This window comes from Naegleria fowleri, assembly GCF_008403515.1.
Source record: "Naegleria fowleri strain ATCC 30894 chromosome Unknown tig27, whole genome shotgun sequence".
Classification (NCBI taxonomy): domain Eukaryota; phylum Heterolobosea; class Eutetramitea; order Acrasida; family Naegleriidae; genus Naegleria; species Naegleria fowleri.
In genome coordinates, this window is record NW_025407959.1 from 615597 (window position 1) to 638130 (window position 22534).

General features: G+C 36.6%; 12 protein-coding genes across 12 annotated transcripts; 6 read left to right on the top strand and 6 right to left on the bottom strand.

The window, feature by feature from the left end:
• Positions 1-311: 311 nt before the first annotated feature.
• FDP41_001768 (uncharacterized protein) lies at positions 312-1646 on the bottom strand (the record flags this gene model as incomplete). Its single annotated transcript, XM_044704888.1, has 1 exon — positions 312-1646. The coding sequence occupies one exon, from the start codon at positions 1644-1646 to the stop codon at positions 312-314; it is 1335 nt and encodes a 444-aa protein (XP_044564138.1).
• Positions 1647-2457: 811 nt separating this feature from the next.
• On the top strand, positions 2458-4175 carry FDP41_001769 (uncharacterized protein; the record flags this gene model as incomplete). Its single annotated transcript, XM_044704889.1, has 3 exons — positions 2458-2752; positions 2830-2901; positions 3031-4175. The coding sequence occupies 3 exons, from the start codon at positions 2458-2460 to the stop codon at positions 4173-4175; spliced, it is 1512 nt and encodes a 503-aa protein (XP_044564139.1).
• A 119-nt stretch (positions 4176-4294) lies between these two features.
• On the bottom strand, positions 4295-5008 carry FDP41_001770 (uncharacterized protein; the record flags this gene model as incomplete). The annotated part of the gene is made up of 1 exon (XM_044704891.1): positions 4295-5008. One exon carries the CDS (start codon positions 5006-5008, stop codon positions 4295-4297), a length of 714 nt encoding a protein of 237 aa, XP_044564140.1.
• An 803-nt stretch (positions 5009-5811) lies between these two features.
• Positions 5812-6981, top strand: FDP41_001771 (uncharacterized protein; the record flags this gene model as incomplete). The annotated part of the gene is made up of 2 exons (XM_044704892.1): positions 5812-6211; positions 6377-6981. The coding sequence occupies 2 exons, from the start codon at positions 5812-5814 to the stop codon at positions 6979-6981; spliced, it is 1005 nt and encodes a 334-aa protein (XP_044564141.1).
• A 519-nt stretch (positions 6982-7500) lies between these two features.
• Positions 7501-8340, top strand: FDP41_001772 (uncharacterized protein; the record flags this gene model as incomplete). Its single annotated transcript, XM_044704893.1, has 1 exon — positions 7501-8340. One exon carries the CDS (start codon positions 7501-7503, stop codon positions 8338-8340), a length of 840 nt encoding a protein of 279 aa, XP_044564142.1.
• A 127-nt stretch (positions 8341-8467) lies between these two features.
• On the bottom strand, positions 8468-10393 carry FDP41_001773 (uncharacterized protein; the record flags this gene model as incomplete). The annotated part of the gene is made up of 1 exon (XM_044704894.1): positions 8468-10393. The coding sequence occupies one exon, from the start codon at positions 10391-10393 to the stop codon at positions 8468-8470; it is 1926 nt and encodes a 641-aa protein (XP_044564143.1).
• A 206-nt stretch (positions 10394-10599) lies between these two features.
• Positions 10600-11397, bottom strand: FDP41_001774 (uncharacterized protein; the record flags this gene model as incomplete). Its single annotated transcript, XM_044704895.1, has 1 exon — positions 10600-11397. One exon carries the CDS (start codon positions 11395-11397, stop codon positions 10600-10602), a length of 798 nt encoding a protein of 265 aa, XP_044564144.1.
• Positions 11398-11432: 35 nt separating this feature from the next.
• Positions 11433-12071, top strand: FDP41_001775 (uncharacterized protein; the record flags this gene model as incomplete). Its single annotated transcript, XM_044704896.1, has 1 exon — positions 11433-12071. One exon carries the CDS (start codon positions 11433-11435, stop codon positions 12069-12071), a length of 639 nt encoding a protein of 212 aa, XP_044564145.1.
• A 1874-nt stretch (positions 12072-13945) lies between these two features.
• FDP41_001776 (uncharacterized protein) lies at positions 13946-15267 on the top strand (the record flags this gene model as incomplete). The annotated part of the gene is made up of 2 exons (XM_044704897.1): positions 13946-14164; positions 14428-15267. The coding sequence occupies 2 exons, from the start codon at positions 13946-13948 to the stop codon at positions 15265-15267; spliced, it is 1059 nt and encodes a 352-aa protein (XP_044564146.1).
• A 125-nt stretch (positions 15268-15392) lies between these two features.
• On the bottom strand, positions 15393-18347 carry FDP41_001777 (uncharacterized protein; the record flags this gene model as incomplete). Its single annotated transcript, XM_044704898.1, has 1 exon — positions 15393-18347. One exon carries the CDS (start codon positions 18345-18347, stop codon positions 15393-15395), a length of 2955 nt encoding a protein of 984 aa, XP_044564147.1.
• Positions 18348-18908: 561 nt separating this feature from the next.
• FDP41_001778 (uncharacterized protein) lies at positions 18909-20902 on the top strand (the record flags this gene model as incomplete). The annotated part of the gene is made up of 3 exons (XM_044704899.1): positions 18909-19119; positions 19223-19950; positions 20390-20902. 3 exons carry the CDS (start codon positions 18909-18911, stop codon positions 20900-20902), a joined length of 1452 nt encoding a protein of 483 aa, XP_044564148.1.
• Positions 20903-20930: 28 nt separating this feature from the next.
• On the bottom strand, positions 20931-22216 carry FDP41_001779 (uncharacterized protein; the record flags this gene model as incomplete). Its single annotated transcript, XM_044704900.1, has 2 exons — positions 20931-22139; positions 22199-22216. The coding sequence occupies 2 exons, from the start codon at positions 22214-22216 to the stop codon at positions 20931-20933; spliced, it is 1227 nt and encodes a 408-aa protein (XP_044564149.1).
• Between the last annotated feature and the right edge of the window lie 318 nt (positions 22217-22534).

Here is a 22534-nt window from a genome sequence, read left to right on the forward strand (position 1 = left end):
AGACTTCTATTAAGTGGTGTTGGGACTGCACTTCACGATTCGCTGTTTCAAGACAAATTTAGCGAAAGACATTTCTGGGAGTTCATTGCGATGATTTTCTCCTGTTTCGCTCTCATGCTTATCGCTTTCCATTTTCTGAAAATTTCATCAATACTTGAAATGCATTCTCACACTGGTGACTAGATGCATTGTATACTTGCCGCACTAAACAACAAAGAGTGAATGAGCATTTCATTTTGCTTCACAACTCAATAAGGTCAAAAGCATTGGATGACCAACAACTCTCTACATAGTTACGTAAATTACATAATTTATTTGAAAATAATAAACTTTGAATTTGGATTTGTCTTTTTAAACGAAATTTCTTCAAACATGTTATGACCAAATCGAACTCGATAATTGCTGGAACTATTGCTTGAACCGTTACCACACATTTTGTTTGATTTGGATATTTTACAAAGTGAAGGTGAAGAATTTGAAAAATCATTTCCTCCTGTTGTGTTCGAATTGCTCGATAAACAGGGTGAAGATGAAGTTTTCGAAAGTGAAGCCTTCTTTCGAGGCTTCTTTGGTTTACCATTCATCGGCATGTCATTCGTGTGGAAACTCATCGTTGAGCTTGCTAATGATGGACTTGATTGAGGGGATGAGGTTTGAGATTCTGTTACAAATACATAGGATGAAAACTTTTCCGAGAAGGACTGTTGTCGAACTGGCAGATCTGACGAGGCTGTGGATGCTGTCATGTTGAAGGATGATGAAGAGGAGTCTTGTGTTTGTACAAGTGGTTGTTGTGGTTGTTGTTGTTGATGTGGTTGTGGTGAATTGGAAGACCATTTCAAACCCAACGATGAAGGACAATCTTTGAGCACTTCATCGATCAAGTGATACATGGCTTCCTCACTACTGTCACCCTCATTACTTTTGTTATAATTAATAGTGTTACTTGTCTCGTTAGGAGTTCTCGTCATACTATTATTCAATAACGAGGAAGAGGAGATGGATGACAGATTTAAATGGTTCATGGTTTGATTGAGGAGAGAAAGGAATTGTTGTTTGGTGGTGTGTTGTCCAACACCTTCATGATCAACAACACTCATTTGAGAGGACGAAGAGTTGTCCTTCAATGTTGGTGCTTCATGAGAGTCTTTGGAAGAGAGGGTCCCTGTCACTTGCCACATTGGATCCAAATTGGAAGAACACGAGTTATTCATACAACTTTGGCTCGTCGGATTCAAGACGTAATAGGAACGAATCATCGATTCAACGCTCTCAAAGATCTCTTCGGGCGATTGTTTGTTGCCGAACACCTGCGGAGGAGAATTCGATCGACTCGAATATTGCGAAGATGGTTGCGAAGATGAGGACGACGAAGAGTGCGAATTCAAAGTCTCTTTCAATGCATTTGAGGAACAACAGTTCGTGAGATCACTCGTGGCCCAAGCGAAGAGTGAATGTGGATGATGAAGGAGATGATGATTCGACCCATCTTGTTTATGATCATGAGGATTCGTCGAGGTTGAGAAGAGAGGATGCATCCCCTCTTCTCGAGAAGCAATTAGATCGGTTGTAGCATTGAGAGGATGATGACGAGATGGAATGACATTTGGCAGAGAGGTGAACATGAGAGGTTGTGGAAGATGCATTTTGTGTAGAACTTTGAAACAGTTTCTGTCGAGATGACGGTGGTTCAGATGCAGAATATAGATGTGGTTCAGCTTGGATAGATTCGGTTGTAGAAGTGTTGTGGTTTGGTAACAATAGCTTGGCGTGTGTGGATGTCAAGGTATTCTTTTTGAAAATTGTTGTTGTTGGATGACACTTGCCACTTTTAAAGTGCTCTTTGTGTGCCCTAGCTGAACCTTTTGTGAATCTCAACGATTACAATTATCCCAACTAGCTAATATCACAGCTGTCATCAATAATGCACATTTCTGTCATCAATCCATACCTTCTTGTCAAGTAGTTGCCAAACGTCAAAATCTTGAGGTAAAATTAAAACCGCGAAAGTGGGAGATAGACCCTCAAAATGTGTGGTTGCCAGAACTGTTTCACGTTTTACAATAACGTGAATCTTACTGACAAGATTTTTCGCCGTATAGTATAAAATATGGATGTGACCTATCTTGAAAACGACAGATCTTTGAATTTGGTAAGTATTGGCACTGTTGTTCACCATCGGAGGATTGGCCAATTCAAGGGGAGACAGACCTCTCGTCGGTTTTGACATCACCGGGATCTCTTTCAAACTCTGTGTGTTGAGGTTCTGAAGAGGGACTCTGGTGGTCGTTCTTCTTATTCTTCATCAAGGCATTGAGGACTCTCAACTACCTTACTTCTTTGCATTCTCTTCTTCTCCTCATACATATTCAGTGAATGAAAAACATTCCTCATAATTATATAGGCCATTCATTCCTTTATCTTTCAACCCTTTCAATCTTTTCGGTTTGAGAAAAAATGCTTAGCCTCGAAGTAACTTCGTTGCCCTCTCTTGAAGGTGAAACGAACAAGTCGTTATTGATAGGAACAACGACGACTTGTACGCCGAGTAATATTGACTCGGGTGGTAGTGGAGGATCGTTAGTTGAACAATCGTCCTCGCATTCATCATCAAAGAGTAAATCAAAGAAAAAGCAAGGAAAGTCTTCCAAGAGTTCGGGATCGGGAAATACGTCAATGACCACAAATTTGTTGCCCTCTCCATCGGCCAATGTGGTCGTTGAGCCTAGTATATTGGAGAGTTATATTAAATGTAAGTAGCAGTTGGGTGGAAATATCGCCAGGTGAATATAATTTTGATGGACGCGCTGATGATGATCGGAATCACAGCCATTGAAACATTACCAGTAGAAATCAAAAAAGATCTCGCTACCATACGTGAATTGGATAAAAAGTGTGCAAGTGAGTATTATCCAGTGTTGAATCATGAATTTAATAATTGATTTTTTCACATGATCGTGAATGAAATGTCCACGTGATTATTATTATTCGTGATTATTATTCGCTTCACCAATTTTTTCATCACAAAAGAAAATATCAACATGGCCAATGAAAGTTCAGTGTCTAAAAAGACTGATGAAGAGAAATTGGAGGAAATTAAACCACTGATGACGGATGCTATTAATTTATGTAACGAAAAATGCAGTATTGCAAAGAGGGCGATGAAGACAATTTCGCTTCATATCGAAAAAATTGATAAGGACATTGAGGAATTATCGAAAATACTTCAGCAAAAACCTCAAGTGTCACTCAAACTAGAATCCTTGTACATTCCACAGCTTCCTGAAGATTCAGAAGTGAGCTATTTCACAAATTCTGAGCAAATACCTGGTTTATCTAACGAAAAATCGACCGTACAAAAAAACAAACGTCTCGTTCAACACTCAGAAAACTTGAAAAATCTCAAAATTGGAGCCCTAAAAGCATATCCAGAGAAGGAATTGCATTCTCATGTATTTAATCACACACCAGAGCAAGAGGGTCTTGTGCGTGGAAATTCAACAACCACTCGGTCATCATACAGTCATAGTAGTAGTACTTCAACAAAAAAGGCAGAAAAAGATACAAGCTCACTAGTCACCATCAAAACAGCGGGTGGATCGGTAATTTCTGTTCCACCTCCTGATGGAGCAGCATCTGATAATGCATTCAAGCCAAATCCTCTTCCTCTTTTATCTGTGGAAACGAGAAAAACAAAACAAAAGAAATCAACATCTCGTGCTCATCAAGATATCACCATCAATTGCACAGATATCACTGCTGTGAGAAAGGAAATTATTCCAACAACTGCTGAACTGACGCCAACCGATATCTCAGAAATCAAAATCTCAAAGAAAGAGGGAGCCAAGAAGAGAAAACAAATTTCTGCAGCCACTTCCACATCCAAAAAGAAGAAGCAGCAAAAAGCAGAACCATTGGTGGCCGAACCAGTTGTGGATCAAACAATCTACGTTCCACTTGAGGAAGAAGGACCACCAGACAATACCAGATATTGTTATTGCCAAAAAACCATGGCTGAAAAGGATGACAAAATGGTGGGTTGTGACGGTGAGAACTGTCCCTATAATGGATGGTTTCACATTTCTTGTCTTTCACCTAGCGAGGACTATACTCAAGAAAAGTTCTATTGCAAGTCATGTTCAAAGAAATATCGCAAAAAGAAGAAAAAACATTAGTGCATGTACCAAATATAGCTTAATTTATTAACAAATTGAATCCATTCTCTTCACTCTTTTCACTGTTAGAGATGAAGACTCGATGATGAACGATTGTGAACACAACGATGTCATTCGTTCTACACATGAACTGTTTCACTCAGTTCTTGCATCATCGACTGTTCCTTTCGATGAATTCTCATTCTATAATAATGCATGGCTAAAGAACAGCTCCTAAACTGAGCAATCCACAAGATGCCAAACGAAAAACTAACATCCGCATAGCCCCAACTCAGCTTTGACAAACAAAACATCAAACCCACTGCATTCAAACCTGCATAAAGAACCATCAAGAGTGGATCTTGACACCACATGGCCATCCAACCACATGAAATTCCTAAAAATCCAACACATAAAATCCCCACTGGAACATGAGACACATCTCCAATAAGAAGACAAAAGCATGCGATCAAGCAGAGAGAAAATACATTCAGAAGTGGATCCACCTTGATCAAACCATACTTTTCATACAAAATGTCCAACATGGTATTCAAACGATGAAACAGAGGTTCCACGAAAGGAGCCAACCATTCAAATAATGGCGAAGGTGGAATTTGAAGATGCATCGTGTTGCGTGCAGGAGTTTGTTGTTGTGTGTTCGGAACGGTGTCCATCGGAATCGGAGACGATTGTTGTGAAATCTCCACGTGTTGTGAATGTGGAATGGAAAGGTGTTGTTGGAAGTCCTGTTGTGATGCCGTTGAGAGAGTGGAGTTGTTGTTGTTGTTGTGGTCGGTGGGGTTGGCGATTGATGTGATATTGGAAGAGATGGAAGAGAGTGGTGGATGTTGCATATCTTTTGTTTTTTCGTTTCTGTGGTTGTTCCGAGTTTTGTGATTGTTCAAATTCTTTTGGAGAGAATTTCAAGGAATTTCAATAGAGCTGTTGTTTATAAGAAGATCGTGAACAATTCGTTCGTTACAACAAGTTTTTGCCCACGTGGTTATACATTTTTGGAAATAATGACGATGAAGATGATGTCGTGGACCTCAACACGTGTGTCATCAAATGATTTGATAATCAGAGCTTTTCAGATATTCATTACTTTTGAATAGATTCATATATAGAGAGAATGACAATTTCCCTTAAATACTTTAAAAAACGATCGATGATTCAAAGAATATTCACTCATTCTCTTCATTTATCCAAAAAAAGATCTCACACTCAGAATTGGAATTGTTCCATCTCTCCAATTTCACAAATAATTCAAAAAAACAAACTCTCACATTGTGTGAGCGTTCCCGATCGATTCACTACAACCACCGTTCATTCGCATTCACTCTTTGACATTTCTGATAAAATTACAGAACATTTATCGTGAATTAATTTGTAAAATAATAATAATTATTGATCTCTCTTTTTGTTGAAGTGAACGAAGTCTAAAGAATTCCTTTCGTCTAAAGAATTCCTTTCAATTTTTTAATTGTTTGTGATCGACTCTTCTTCATTCTTCCAATATTCGAGAGTAATCATCATTCGATCCTTCTTCATGTTCCTTCTCCTCAATTTTTTGATACAACATCCCTTGTGGTGTCTGGTCGGTTCAATTCTCTTCATTCTTTTCTGTCTATTCCTCAAACGTTATTGCAATGGTCCAATGCTTCCCGAGGAATTGGCCAATTCTAAGGAATCTCTCACAGGTCGTGTGGTTGTCATTACAGGAGTCTCTCCGAATGGCATTGGATATGAAACAACTCGAGTGTTGATGGAAAGAGGTGCAACTGTGGTGATGGCCGTTCGTGATGTTGAAAAGGGAAAACGAACTCGACAAATGTTGTTGGAGTCGATTGCAAATGAGACGAGGAGATCCCTTGCAAAGGTGATTGCCATGCATTGTGATTTGAATGATTTGGATAGTGTGGCTAGTTTTTGTGAAGATTTTAGAAATGATTTTAAGGAGAGATGTCACATGTTGATTTTGAATGCGGGAATTTATGATCCAAAACCTTCCATGACGAAACAAAAAATTGAATCACATTTTGGAGTGAATCATTTAGGTGAGTATAATGTATATAATGGTTATGAAAAGTGTTTATGAAAATGATTATGATTTTGAATAATTGGTGTGTTGGGAATAATTGTTTTATTTAATTCTCGAATGATATGAACTTGTGAACAATATTGAATTTCCAACTTGTTGAAAATTGAAACAATTGAAATAGCTCACTTCTTAATGACATGTCTCTTATTTGACATTTTGGTCAAATGCAAGGCCAGAGTCATTGTTTTAACCTCTAAACTTCATGAATACTACAATCCTCATCTCGAAATGTTCAAAGAACCAAAATTATTCCTCAACAATGATGGATCTAAAATCAAAGAAGACATGTATAGTCGATCCAAATTTGCAAATATTCTCTTTTGTAAGAAATTGGATCGAATGTTTGAAGAAGCCACTTGTTCCGATCCCTCTTCTCCAACTTTATCCAATTCCGATCGAGCTCATTGTTATTGTGTACATCCAGGATTGGTCTCTACAAATATTTCACAACGAATTACCAATCCATTGTCATTCCTCTTTTACAAATTTATTGGAAAATTAATTTCTAAGGATGTCGTTCATGGAGCTCAAACAACATTATATTGTGCCTTTCAGAAATCAAATTTATTGCAAGGGGGTGGATATTATGCAGATTGTGCCGATCGACGACCTCATCGATTGGCAATTTCTTCAAATATGCAAGATGATTTGTGGCATTTGAGTTTGAATTTGTGTAAAAAGTACATTCCAGAAGAGAGTGAAGACGATGAAGCTTCCCGAATGTAATGTACCTGTGTTTTATGCATCGATCGATGAATGTTAGTTATTGTTGGCACACGAACTACTTCGAAAAGGTGCAAGATGTGAAATCCTTTTGTAATCCAAGGAATTCCAATAAATCAATTTCGTTTTTTGAAGATGATGGTCACTCCAAAAATTTTGTTGTCCAGTCAGGGCAACAGGAACCAAAGTGAAGTGTCAGACGTGATTCTGAGTCTGTCGATGTCCACACTGCATAAACCAAAAGGAGAATTCCTCTGCGTGATCGTAATTTTCTTAATGCAAATTCCAAAACACAAGTTTGAACAGTTGTAATTTAAAATCTCCAAATTAATCCATTGCTCTCTCGATGGATGTAATTTGGAAAATACAAGGCTTTCAATCTCTGCAACAAATTGCATCTACAACATTGATGATGATTTAATTTGCCCCATTTGTCAATATCCATTTTGTCAACCAGTGGTTCATGCCAAATGTGGAAATACATTTTGCAATGAATGTGCAGATCCTTTGAAACCATGTCCCATGTGTCATGACGCAGATTTTGCATCCCTGCGTTTTCCTGCTGCCAATAATGTTCGAAATCAATTGGATAAATTGAAAGTATTTTATCCAATGTGTAAGAATGCTGTGAAACGAGGTGAATTGAAGGATCATCAAGAGAAATATTGTTCTCTTCATGAAGCATATCAACAAGTGGGAAAAAAACAGAAATATCGTTTGAAAAAACAATTTGAAGAAAAGAATAATAATACAAACTTGGAACAGGTGGAAACCATTCATTTGAATGTGGGTGAGAAACAAGTCGATCAACAAATTGATACAGTATTCCATTCAAGCACAATTTTGAATTCGAAAGTAGCTTCATTGATATTCACAAGTCTGAAATTGAATGTTTCTCAATGTTCACTTTTATATCGTGGAAGCAGAGATGGATTCACTGCACAAACATTTCATTCTCGATGTGATTCAAAATCACCAACTCTCACAATTATCAAATCACAACACAATCAAATCTTTGGAGGTTTCACAACACAAACATGGAATCATACTGACGATTGCAAACCTGATTCAGAAGCATTTATTTTCAAATATCATGATTCAACATGCACTTTTGAAATTTTACCTGTGACTAGACCTGAGAAGGCTATTTATTGCCATTCCTCTTACCTTGCAGTGTTTGGGGGTATTAGTATTACAGACAAGTGTAATGAAAATATGAATTGTTGCAATTTAGGAAGAAGTTACAGCCTTCCTGAATCCTTGAAACAACAAAACTTGAAATATAGAGATGCTCAAGTTCAATCTTATTTAGCAGGATCCTACAAATTCAAAGTTTCAGAAATTGAAGTTTACCAAGTTTAGAAAATACATCATGTACATGTTCAACATGGCACACTTTTTAAGGGCCATTTGTTCATTTGCCAAGTAATATTTACTTTAATGAAAAAGATAAATAGATGGTCGCATCGAAATGGTAATTTTACGTCATTTATACAAGCTCAATATCATCGTTGTCTTCCTCATCATTATCGTCTTCTGCAAATTGGTCCAATAGTTCATCGCCATCTTCCTCATCAGTATCATCATTTTCCTCATTATTTCTCTGTGATTTACTTGATTTCGTGTATTCAATATTGTCATCATGTTCCTCCTCAACTTTATGATTGTCCACTTCATCCACCATGGTATCCTCTGTGTTGTCTTCCAGTTGTTTCTCCTTCTTCTCCTCTTCCTCTAATTTCATCCTTCGTTTCAATAATTGCTTATTGTATGCATTCTTGCCTCGTTGAAGTTTCTGAATACGTTCATAGAGTTTTCTATTTCTTCGAGAAGCCATCACCTTACGCATTTCAATGAGCTCTTGTTCTCGTTCTTCCTTCTTGTTTCGAGGTTTGTTCGATAATTGTTGAAGTTTGAGTTCGTCTTTGGATTTTTGTCTTGCCTTTTCCAATTCTTGTTGAACATCGGCAAATTTCTTTCCCTCAATTTCAGCAACAAGTTCCATGTGATGTCTCCCCTCTTCTTCATCGCTGACGTCATCTAAATCTTCCAAAACTGCAGCCTCCTCAGTGTCATCTTCAACATCTTGTTGATATTGTTTCTTAATTAATTTCAATTCCTTTTCAACCATGGCTCGAATTTCCTCAGCATATTTTGGCATGTATGTGTCTTTCTTGTATTCCACAAATGGTGACAAGTGAGGCGGTAATTTCTTTCCAGGAGCATAGGGCTCAACAGGAAGTTTGATCATGGCATTCACACAATCAAACACGTATTGAGGTTGAACATATTCACGATCCTTAATCATCTTTTCGGGTGGAATTTTTCGGTCCACAACCATGTGAGTAATCTTATCGTAGGTTTCATCGAAAGGCGAGTCTTCAGAGGCCCATCCACACTCACCTCCAAATGATTTGACAATAAATTCCAATGCAGCCTTTGGACATTCTCTCGAGAAATAAAAGACCAATCCTTTGAACATGCTCTTAAATTTGTTCATAAATACTTCCTCGGGAGTAGTGGGTTTCTTTTCATCGTTCTCATGACTCTCAATAGCAGGGCCAGCCACAGAGCGCAAATCAACATTTTCTTCTACATCGTTTTGTTTAATGGCATCGATCAAATAACTCTTATCACTCTTGGCAACATATTTTGGTGGATATTCAATATTCGCGTCATTGTAGAGCTTGTAATTCACAAAGGTCAATAAAGTTAAATAAAATTGAATAAAACTTCTAAAGATGTTAAAATCGACATTTTCTGGAATCACTTGTGGGAAATCATAGGGAACAATCCAAGTAATGTCTACACCCTGAATGTTTGCTTGATAATAAATTCCCTTGAACGATAAAAACACTTTCCTCAAACTCTTTGTTTGACACACATAGGAACAAAACTCATCACACAATCGTTTGGCATTTTCCGTCATTTCGGCAGTGACTTTACCCAAACCAGCTGGAAGGTGAGTATACATGAAGAGAATGCAAAGACAATCATTTAAATCATTGAGAGCCGATTGGAAAGAAGGATATCTTTCCTTGACAAGGTGATCATAGGTAAATTCGGGTTCTAATTCTTTCAAACGTTCCAAATGCTCGACATCTCCTCTTCCTTTAGCCTTTGCAACTCTTCGCAAGTAGGTTTTATATTCTCTCAATTTGTCCAAGAGAGGATCATGAGCAATAAAGTTAATATCCTTCTTGTAGTAGTAGGTTTTATCTTTGGCATATTTAGCAGCGTTTTTAGCCTTTGAATTCTTCTCGGGAACCTTTGGGTGAATACCTTTCAGAATGAGCAAGTGCCGAAAGTTGGCTCGGGATATTTGAAGCCTCTCTTGGGCACTGTTCTTGGAGATGTATTTGACTTTGGCAAGATCTTTGGTTGCAAAGAAATTCTTTTGTGGTGCTTTACCCATTTCTTGGAATTATTTTGTTGTGGTTGTGATGATGATGGTTTGAATCGGTCGGTGATGATGATGATGAAGGAAGTTGTTGTTGAATTTTTTTTGAACTCAATTTTTCATCAAATTCTTTGAACAGACAATGAATCGAGAAGGCAGAGACAAATATGTTGATGGATGATTGAATTTCATGATTCGAAAAATGTATTGTTGGCAACAATTTATTCATCAGCAGTGGTAGTGTGTGCTTGTGGTGTCAATGATGGTTGTCTGTCTTGTTTGATTTTCTTGTTGAGAGCAGCTAATTCAGAACATTCTCGTTGCAATTTGAAAATCAAATGAGAGGTTTGTGAGTTCTTTTCCGAGAGTCGATCGAATTCGTGCTTAATGTCGAATTGTTCACGTTTTCGTTTCTTATTCACAGTTTCAATTTCATGTAATAGAGCTGATTTTTCTCGTTCCAATAATTTGATTTGTTTTTGATAAGTTTCGATTGTTTTTCGTAGTGTATCCTCTCCGAATGCTTTGGTTAATTCCATATTTACAAGTGTATGATAATAGTACAATGGTTCATTTCTTTTGATATTCTCCAAATATTGCTCCTTCTCTTCTTCGTTCAAAAAGGGAATAAATTGTTCTTGATGCATCATCTTTTTGAAATGTTCAGCCAAGCCTAATTTTGAATGGGTGAATGAAGGAACATAATTTGGACCAATCTGTGGATGCAATAATTCATCCTTCTTCTCGACATTACTTTCCGATGATGATACTTGTTGTTTGGTTGCTGGTGATACATCCTTGTTCATTTCCTCTTCAATCATGTGGTCAATTTGTCGTTGGAGTATCTTTGCCTGAAATTGCCGATAAGCCTCTTGTTCTGGACTCATTGCCGATGATGAAAAAGACTCTACATCTATTTCAGCAGGTGCGGTCGTTTGGCTTCCGAGTGGATGCCGAACACTCCATTCGACACCATCAATGTAACACAAGGCATCCAAATGAATGTTGTTGTTGGACATTTTTTTGATCACGAGCCCTTAAAAAATACCGCAAGATGAACATCAGAATTGACTCTTGCATGCTCCACAGCCTGGAAAGACGTTTGGAAAGAATTGAACAACAAGCGAATTACATTTCAGCTACCCTCAAACAATTAAACGCCAAACTTAATGAATATATACGAAATGAAGAGAACAGAAATTGCGAAGAAAAGGCACGGAAGCCATTAGATCATTCGCATCACTTGTTACAATCTTTACAACATCATCTATGTGACGCAATCACCTTTAGAGAAAATCCATCAGTTGAGAAAACTAACGATCCACCAGTTGAGAAAGATGAGAATACATTATCAACATTGAATCAACCAACTCCATCAAAACAAGAAAAAGAATACAAGCCAAAGAACAAACCTCGCAAAACAAGAAGGACCACACAAGCTAAAAAACAATCATCCACCGACAAAGCCAAGCCAAAAAGAAAAACAAAGCAAAAGAACAAACTTCACGATCATACTAATCATGGACAAAAAGGCAAGATACTATATTTGTATTATGATGATCAGTGCTATCAACAATTCGATAAGAAACGTGTAATGAATGTAAGAACAAGAAAGAAGCATCTCACCTTATATTGGATCCAAGACTGCTCTCCGCCCTTCAACATTATTAATTGTTGTGACTTAGAACTTTGAAGACAATGCTGGTAATCGATACATCATTATTAACATATCATTATTAACATATCATCAACACTATATATACCTATTCATGACCTTTTTACAATAATTGACGACTCAACCTTACAAACCAACGAAAACCATATGCATTAACAGACCAAACACTGCTTTATTTTTGCCTTCTGTTTGAATCATGGACTCAACCCATGTTAACAGTTGCTCAACACAAGCATGTAATCTGTTAATATTTGATATATCCTGTTAAAAACATTCGACATTCAGAAGTAGTATCTATACGAAAATGAAGTCCAATGTTGTTTTATGACAAGTATTGAGGCACCGAAGGGCCAATAAACAATATTTAATTTTTTTGATCACAATCCAACAAACTTTTTTCACCTCCAATCACCTGTGGTGGATTAGGCTTTCCAATATTCGACATCTTTGCTGATGAAATTAGAATCAAAACAGCCCTTTATCTTATTAACAATGAGAATGAACTCCTTAGAGAAGTTTATTCAGAAGGAATTAAATATGAAAATTCGATTTTTAAGGAAATGAATAGATCAATGAAGGAATACAAATTCGAACCTCAACAATTTAACAATGACGAAAATCTTCCAAAACTCAAAGGAAAGAATTTTACTATTTACACTGACTGATCAAATCTAAACGACTCAATAGGTTTCGGCTTCACCGCCAAAGTCAACAATTCCCAAGAAACCCAAGAATTCTCATACAAAATTAACAGTGAATACTCACATAACGTCGCTGAATTGTCAGCTATACTCACACCACTAAAGATACTTCCACCTAAATCCAAGGCAAAAATTCACTCAGATAGTGAAATGTCCATCCACATCTTGAAAAACAAAGCCTATAATGGAATGTTTAACTGCTTCAAACATGAATATCACAAGGTCATTCAACAATCCAAACTGAATATTCAACTAATCAAAGTTAAAGGACACATCAACGAAGGAAATATCAAAGCTGATGAATTAGCAAAGAAAGGAGCTCAAGAGCACAACTATTTTGACCTTTGGAAACTTTTTTTTTTTTTTTTCAAACCAAAGCATCCTAACTACATCAAATACCATTATTTTCGACATCAAATAATCCATGCAAAAGAAACGTTACGAAGAAATGTTTAGAGAATTTGATAGAAATAATTCAAGTCTACACCTTACCAGAACTGGTCATCTATCAATCTGAAATTCATCAAATCTAAAATTGACACAGAGACTAAATGGTCAATCTGGAGAAATCTGACAAGTAATCATATCAAACAACATTAGGAAAGACAATGCGCTCACTGCAAATGCCCGAACTCTAAAACATTCTATTTACTATTGCCCCAACACTCAATGTTTTAGGGACTTTTTCTACACAAAATTCCTAGAAATTACATCAATACGATGCATCCTCAACGATTATCAAGAATCAAGATACTGTGATAAAAGAAAAGTTTTCATCATCCACCATGACGGATACTCAAATACCCAACCTTAAATATTTTCCAAATATTTACCAAAATTGGCCTGAAATCCAAATAATTCTCACCTTACTAGTTGGTAAATGTCACACCAAATACTATGAAAACTCAAGATTCAAAAAACCAGTTCAAAAACAACCCCAATCCTCACGGATTTACCAGCACCAATGGTGCTAACAATAAACTAATTAGATTTTTTTGATCACAAGAATTTAATTTGCCTTTTTAAAATCATCAATATAATGAAAAGGAGCAGTACGTATGAATTGAGAAGGCTCAATTGTTCATCAATAATGGCTCTTGGAGCATCTTCATGATTAATAATACATCCTTCCTACGGATAACGGAATCCGTGGTGAAGATGACAAATTCAAATTAAAAAAAATTACAAAAAATGTCTGCAACCACCACCACCGATCAAAACAACAACACGCTCATCCACTTGCAATCGGAAGAGGATTTCACTCAACAAGTGGTGAATGGCTTGTTGGCTAAAAACTCGGGCAATGCCGTAGTTGTACACTTTTGGGCTGAATGGTGTGCTCCATGTTTTGAGATGGATAAATTCTGTGTTCAACTCGCACAAAAGTATGCCAATGTAAAGTTCTTTAAGGTGAGTAGAGTACTTTTGTGGTTTTGTATATATGTATTTATTTAAATTGTTCGGATTTTATGATGATTTTTATTTTTGAATATTCGGAATGATTTCATGTGCGCAATAATTATTGTGTTCATGAAAACTTTACCTTTTATTTGATGCATCACTTCCGATCATATTTAATCATCATGCTCACTTTTATCGTCATTCCCAACATATATATTTGACAAATTCCGATCACCTTTTTACAAATCAACTCAAATGTTGCAACTGATTAGATCGAAGCAGAGAAATTACCAAATATTACCGAACGATTCAATGTTCACTCTGTTCCAGCGTTTGTCTTCTTCCCTGCATCCAACCAACATCCATCCAAATTATCCTTCACTGTTTTGGAAGGAGCAAATCCTCCAGAGCTTGCAAAAAGAACCAAAGCACTCTCAGAGAATGTGTCAGTCACCTCTTCTCAACAAGAACCTGCTGGAGGTACCACTGATTTGAATAGTCGAATTAGAAATTTGATTAACAGAGCTCCAGTCATGCTATTTATGAAAGGTTCACCTGAAGCACCAAAATGTGGATTCAGCTCTAAAATGGTGGAAATTTTGAAAAATGCAAACATTCAATTTTCTGCATTTGATATTTTGACAGATGAAGCTGTAAGACAAGGTTTAAAAACTTTCTCGAACTGGCCAACCTATCCTCAATTGTATGTCAAGGGTGAATTAGTTGGTGGTTTGGATGTTGTTAAAGAAATGGCAGAGGAAGGAAACCTCAAAGAACAACTTGGCATTCCATCAGAAGAACAAACACAAGAGCAGTTGAACGAGAGGTTAAAGAAACTCATCAATCAAGCACCAGTCATGTTGTTCATGAAAGGAACGCCAGAGGCACCAAAATGTGGATTTAGTGCCAAGATTGTAGATATTCTCAAACAACAAGGTGTTAAATTTTCATCGTTTGACATTTTGACCGATGAGTCGGTAAGACAAGGATTGAAGACTTATTCGAACTGGCCAACATATCCTCAATTGTATTCAAAGGGCCAATTAATTGGAGGATTGGATGTTGTGAAAGAACTTGCAGAACAAGGTGAACTTTTGGAAAATCTTGAATAAACTCGCTCAATGTGTTTATTAAATAAATAAATAGAATTATAAAAGTTTCTTATTGTCCAAAAGCATGAATTTTTCTTCAAGCAGTGACATGAAGTTTTTAATGTCTAGCATGTGCAGCAATTCTCTTACTCAGACTTTTCTTTCTGTTGTTGCTCAGAATGCGAAACTCTCTTCAGCAAGGTCACAACTATAATGTAGACAGAGATGGCTCCAGAACAAGCCAACACATAGCCATACACACCAAATCTGAAATATATCGTTCCAATGCAAGCGGCAATTTCCAATAAGGCCATCAATAAATAATTTCTACGAGAATCGTTTGGATTTGACATGGCAGAAGCGCCAAATATGGCAGCAAAGACTATCATGCAAGGCACCACTAAAAGTGGTTGTACCCTATTTGCAAAACGAGCTTCTGGTTTTGACTGTAAAATAATATCCAATAAAGCTCTGTAAGGAGAGGCCATTTCCGTTGTAGTTGTAGACTTTCTCATCCATTGCATACTTTCATTCCATTCCTTGAGCCAAACCACGAGAGATGGAAGGAATATTAATGTTGGAATGATGTGTAGCATGAGATAGGAGTATTTCATCACTTGCTGAGTGGAGGTGTCATGTCTTCTTGTGACTGCAATATTTCCAAGCATGAATAGTAATGTCAAGACAAATCCAATGCCGACATGTATGTATCGAGTCACTGCCACACAGATCACAAATGAAAATGCAAAAATAACCCACTTGTTTTTCAACAAAAATTCAAACATTAAAGATGGTAAATAAATTATATAGGAAATAAAAATAAATAAAATGTTAAGCAATTGTAACATGAAATACGCCAAAAAGAGAGAAAGAACAATGTACAAGAGTTCACTTTCGTGATAAGAAAAATAGGAAACTTCTCTCGGATCTGCAAACATGTGCAGGTTCAACAATTGAATAGCAACTATAATAAATCCACGAGCGAGAAGAGTAGTGTTCAAGGCATGTGTGAATGTCATTTCAAAGTTGTTCAAAGCAATGTAGGCAATGGTAAACAAAATCAGAGAAAATACATCGGATAGAATGGTTGTCGAGTAGTGATATCTGAAGAACATGATTAATGTGGTTGGAATATCAAGTCGAATCTCAATTTCATAGTCTGCATTGCTGCAAATTCTGAACAAGTCTATTTTGAATCCAGAGGAAGTTTTAGAGCTCTCAAAGAATTTCACTTTAAAGGTGGCTGGAGCGTTGGCTGGGAATTGCTCAATCCTTGATTCTTTGGCATTATGTGAGTTAATTTCAACGAGAGTATCAAGAGAAGAGGGATTCGAGCATTTGTTCATGAATGTTACCTGATAGACAAATTGTGTGGGTAAATTGGGAAAATTCACAGAGGTATAGCTCATGGCGTTCTTCAGTAATACTCTTCTGCTGTTGAGATAGTCGAAAATTAATTGTTGTAATGTGAGAGGTTCTTCAATGGTGGCAGCTTTTTGAGAAGAATGGGTAATTGCCAAAGTTGACTGACTTGCATCAATAAGCATGTAGCTGAACTTTTCGAGTTGAGATTTTCGGAAGGTGATTTTTGTTTTGATGGCACCCTTGCTGATACTCTTATCTTCAATGTCATTCATTTTTCCAACCACTTTAAAGTAGGGCAGCATATCAATGTTCTCGTGCAGTAAAATTTGTCCTGTTTTGCTGCTCTTGTCTTCGATGAGAGAAATCATCATGTCAGATCGTGAGCTGGTAGAAGCTAAGGTCAGAGAATCTTCATTTTGAAGCATGCGTTTCAGATTCAATAAGGAAATTCCAGATTTAAGAACGGCTGATCCAGTTGAAATACCATCAGTCATGTTTAGAATTTTCTCTACATTTAATCTTCTGGAAGGACTAGAATAGAAATCCAATTGTGCATTTGCGTCAACAAAATACCTGTTGAAAATTGCCTTCTTTTCGTTTGAAGACAAATTGGCACCTCCCTCGGCAGCATAATGAATAATAAATTTAGAAATCGCCAATACGATTTGTTTGCACCAGGTAATTGCTTGATGGTCCGTGGAGCAGTGAACACTTGGTACTGAGGTTGTGGACATGACATGATAAAAATTCGAGTTATTCTTGTAGAGAAGAGGATTACCTGTCAGATCACTTCTAATCAGCTCATCATGCCATCCGCCTCCAATAGAAAATATATCAATCTTGGAGTGTGGAAGACGAACTAGTTGTTGATAAAATAGGTCACTGTCCCTATCAAGAAGTATGGGATGTCTTTGGAATGGAGTGCTAAGAGTCAAAATGGTTCGTACGGGAAGAACATCTTTTGATTTGAGAGCTGCTGCAGCCTTAAGTACAATTCCGCCCATGCTGTGACCAATTGCAATGATTTCTGAAGGCTTGTGTTCGTCAGAGTAAAGAGAGGAAATGTATTTTAAGACTCCTCTCACGTATTTTGACTGCTCGACCAGAATGTCACCACTTAATGCACTCAGTTGTTCATTAAAGTTCACAGCAAATACATCAAAATCTTTCAAGGATCTCTTGTTAATATTCTCTCTCAAGTATGATCCATAAAACAAATCAAAATATATTTTGTGATCAAGTTGATGCTTCTCCTTTCCAGTGAGAAATTCCACAATCGAAATTCCGAGTCCACGAACTTGTTTATATGATCCAGAATTTCCATGCACAAACAAAACGGGTATTCCTCGATAATATTTTGAATTTGGAGCAATTTTTTGATTTCTCATCGGATCAATATCATCCACATATCGATACAATGTATACATTGGTGGTCTTGTTGAAGAATTATTGTTCTGTGGTCCACGTCCTGCACTTGTCTGATCATCATCCTGATGATGATAATACGTAAAAGGCAATGAAATATAATTCGGCCTCATCCAAGACATGATACATTTGTAAGGCTCATCCGTCGAATGATGTGAATAATTTTCCTTATAATAATAATATAAAACTCTTCCCGATAAGAGACCAATCATTACAAATAATAACCAAGCCAGCACTTGCACGGAGACTCTGAAACAGCCTCTCACTCGTGTTGTTGCATTGGGAGTTGGCGAGGTGATTGGTTGAGACATTTTTTCATCACCAAAATCGATTTCAAAGTCCATCACGTCACCTATTCATTGAAAGTTTTCCATTAAATTTGCTTTATGAAGAATTCCTTTTGTGTTGGCTATCCATTAAAGAGAGTTCACGAAACGTTGTACAATGAATTTCAATGGAGTCCCAATTTAAAAGATTGAACAACATTTGTTTGCCTTGTTCTTCTTCTTTTTGAAATTTCCTTTTTTCATCTTCCATGAAGAAAGAATCATCATCATCCTCAACAACCATTCGAACGTTGGAATTGCTGGCTGTGATGACGTTATGGATGACGTTGCAAAAAAAAATAACTGAATTGAAGAGCGGAGCCTTTTTTGCTTTTCATCAAGGACGGCACATTTCAACTTGGACTTGTTCAACGAGAGCTGAGAGCTCGTGTTGTGTTTTTACTCGTTCATTATCATTATCATCATTACTGCTTCCGAGATTATTGTAGTAATAATAATAATTTAGAATTACTCAAAAGATTATTCGGAAATAATACAATCCCGAACAAACCTTTTCATCGTTTCCTTCATCGTTTAGTACTGAAAATGCCGTACTTGGATAGAACCAACGAAATCTTGTCTATCATACAGAATCAACAACAGAAGAAGCAATATGAAGCGTCACATGCGGAACAAAAAAAGAAGGACATTAAAAAGAAGCAAACACCTAATGCAATTTTGGAGTTCAATGAAAAGGCCAAACAAATCTCGAAAGAATTACAGGATACTGCAGATTTACTTCAAAAGCTTACAAAACGTAAGTTCCATTGTTATTTCACATGTCATTATTAATTTTAATAATTTTAACACTGTTAATTATAATTTTTTTGGATGGAAATCTTTGATGATCACAAACAAAGTGGTTCGACAAAAAACACCATTTGATGACAATTCAGAAACAATTAAAATACTTACAATGAAAGTGAAAGATCAATTATCAAATCAAGATTTTGCTCTGCGATCACTTCAAGAAATGATTGACAAGCAACAGGAAAAGAAAAATCAACAAATGCAACACTCAAGTCACATCGTCACAGGATTAAATTCAAAGCTCATGTATGCTACTGAGCAATTCCAAAATGTCCTTAAAACACGGACGACACAAATGAAATCTGACAAGAAGAGACGAAATATGTATACATTTGAGGCCAATGTAAAATCACTTTCATCGCTGTCGGCAAATGTCGACAGACAAGCAGCCTCTCCCAACTCTAGAAGCCAAGTAGAAGCCTCTGGAGGAGCTGCTGGAGCCCAAGACGATGCCTCCCTCTCTACAGGACTCATAGAGGACTTGATGACTGAAGGAAGTCAATTACAACAATTGAATCACCCCTCAATTAACAGGAATGCATTAAGGAGCAGGACAGACGACATTTTAGCCATCGAATCAGAAATTTCAAAGCTTGGTGAAATGTTCAATCATTTGGCTGTGATGATCAAACATCATGGTGAACTGACACAAAGAATCGACCAAAATATTAATTTGGCTGCAGACAATCTCGAAAAAGGAAATGAAGAATTATGGAAAGTTTGGGAAAATACTCGAGGAAATACTGGCCTCATTCTCAAAATATTTGCAGTCCTCGTGGTATTTATCATCATTGTAGGATTGATCGTTGTAAAATAAAACCCCAAATTTTGTGTGAAAACTTGCGTGAACTGTCTTTTTCTTGAATTTCAATAATCTCTTCAAGTGGAATTAGTCCTATTTGATGAACTTTATGTCCGAGGTTTTTCGCAAATGCGAGTCGAATAAAGACGCATTTTTAATGTTGAGCGTTAAACGCGAGTTGGTGCGTGCAAAAATGCGAATGTGGCGAAATTGAATATTTTTAAAATCGAACACGCAATCAAATACAAACTCAACAAATTTCATCAAACTTTACATTTTATTTTCATTAAACCAATGCTGTTGACTAAATAACACGAAATTTCTCACTATCTCGACTGGCAATTCTGAAATACATTGTTCAAGGATATTTGGAAGCGATTCAGTAGAGAATTCATAATCCTTCAATCGTTTTGAGCCATCCAAAACAGTACTCGATTCCAGTGACGAAGAGGAAAAAGGAGACAACACAGATGAGGAAGAAGATGAAGATGCTTTAGACGATGACATTTTATCAGACACAATACCTGTATCTAAAGATTATCAATTAGAACTTATCGGTGAATACGAGAAACAAAAGGAAGTATTGAAGAAGAAAAATCCAAGAAAAAGAAAAGGAGAAGGTGTCGTATCTCCAATCTTGGACTTGAAATTCAAGAAAATTGAAGAAAAAGCAAAAGAGTTACTGACAGCTGATACGTGTTTAGACCCTCCTGAGTTCATGATTACTCCGAAACAATCTAGCTTTTTGACTCCAATTGTCACTCCTTCACAAAAATTTCCACATACCGACATGTCATCAAAGAGTGACAAAATTGAACCAATAATGCCTCCACCGTTCGTGCAACCAACAACCAACAATTCATTGAAGATTTATGAAATACCTGTAGGTCAACTTAAACGAGTCGCACAAGTTCCAGCGAAAACGTGAAATTTTTTTCTTTCTTGTGAACGACCTGTCAGAACAAATAACCGAGCAAGATCCTATCGTTATAGGTCCTAAGACAACTAAATATGTTGTTTATTTGAAAATTTAAAATTTTTGGGATCACTGAATGGGCGATATTCCCAAACTCAAACCCAACCTCCTTTTGATTCGGATTCGCATAATGCAGCCACCTTTGTTTGTTCCAGGAGAATTCTTCTTTTAAGTAAGATCTAATTGTTTGTAATGCTTGCAATACATCCTCCTTCATGAGATTCAAACAACTTTCTACATTCATTTCATCTTTGACAATTAAATCTGATCTCCTTAACTTTCTATTAAGATTGTCGTACTTGGAATTCAGATAAATCAAACCCATCATAGATATTGCATGACTGCTGTCAATTAATGGATTTCTTAATCGCTTGAGAATGTGAATGTAATCTTCACAATGAGTCCATTGTTTGCGCTCATTATTGTTCAAAAAATTCTCTACTGTAGCTGGTTCAAACTCACCATCCGTGACAGAACCGATTATACAAAATTTTTCATGAACAGACCATTTTTGATCTATTTCTCTAACCTTGTCCATAATAAAAGAGAACATATTGGAATTTGGAAGAGCAAAGACAGCACAAACATTTGGAAAGGTTTTCATTTCTTCAAAGTTGCCATATAAATCAATAATTTGAAATACAATGGCCTTCTTCGCAAAATTATCTGACGAATAATTTTCTTGTAAAAATTGTGTATGTGTAACAGGACCTGAATCTAATCCAAAAGCATAGCCATTTTGACCATAAGACAAGCATGGTCTAACAGTTACAATATCCCATGAAATAAGAGCAATACATGATCCATGTTGTTCTAGAGTGGTTGTGACTAGTTTCTTAATAGTTTCGTCCGTGTATAGGTGACCATAAATAGGTGGGCCTGCCCAATTCTTAAGGGAATCCGGATGAGGAACATGAATATTGCTGTTGTTATTATTCCCTTTTAGAAGCTGTAACACTCGTTCAGATGAATGGAAACGTATAGATTCCCAATAATAAGCAACCTCAGGAGGATATGGTTTTGTTGTTTGAGGATGCATTTTACGATAAAGTTCGTCATGTAATCTTGTTAAATAAAACGAGAGATTTTGATGTTGAGCAAATTGTTCAATAATATTGAACAATTTTTCATATACTTCCAGTTCAGTAACTGGTACGCTTTTCATTGATTGTAATTCACTTCGTAAAGCCTTGATATGGTTGTCAATGATTGTTGGATGTTGAAGATGGTCTCGCCCTCGGAACTTACTCGAACACAAGTCTTCATATGTATGATTTTTTTTCCATTTGCCCAACTTTCTTGCAAGAGTTCTACATGCATTACATTTTGATCCTTGTTTTTTGACTATTAAATTACATTCGGTTGAGTAAATTCGAATAAATTCGGTTATTGATCGGTATTCCTATCACTTGGTTTGTGCAATCATAAATTTTGTCGTTGAACAAATATTGTTCATAATCTTGCAGATAAATTCCACAACAATTTTTCTCGACCTTGCTTTTCTTGCTGTGGTTGTTCTCATCACACTCAACATTATTCCTATCACAATCCCGAGACGATTTATGTCCTATTTCTTTTTTGAAC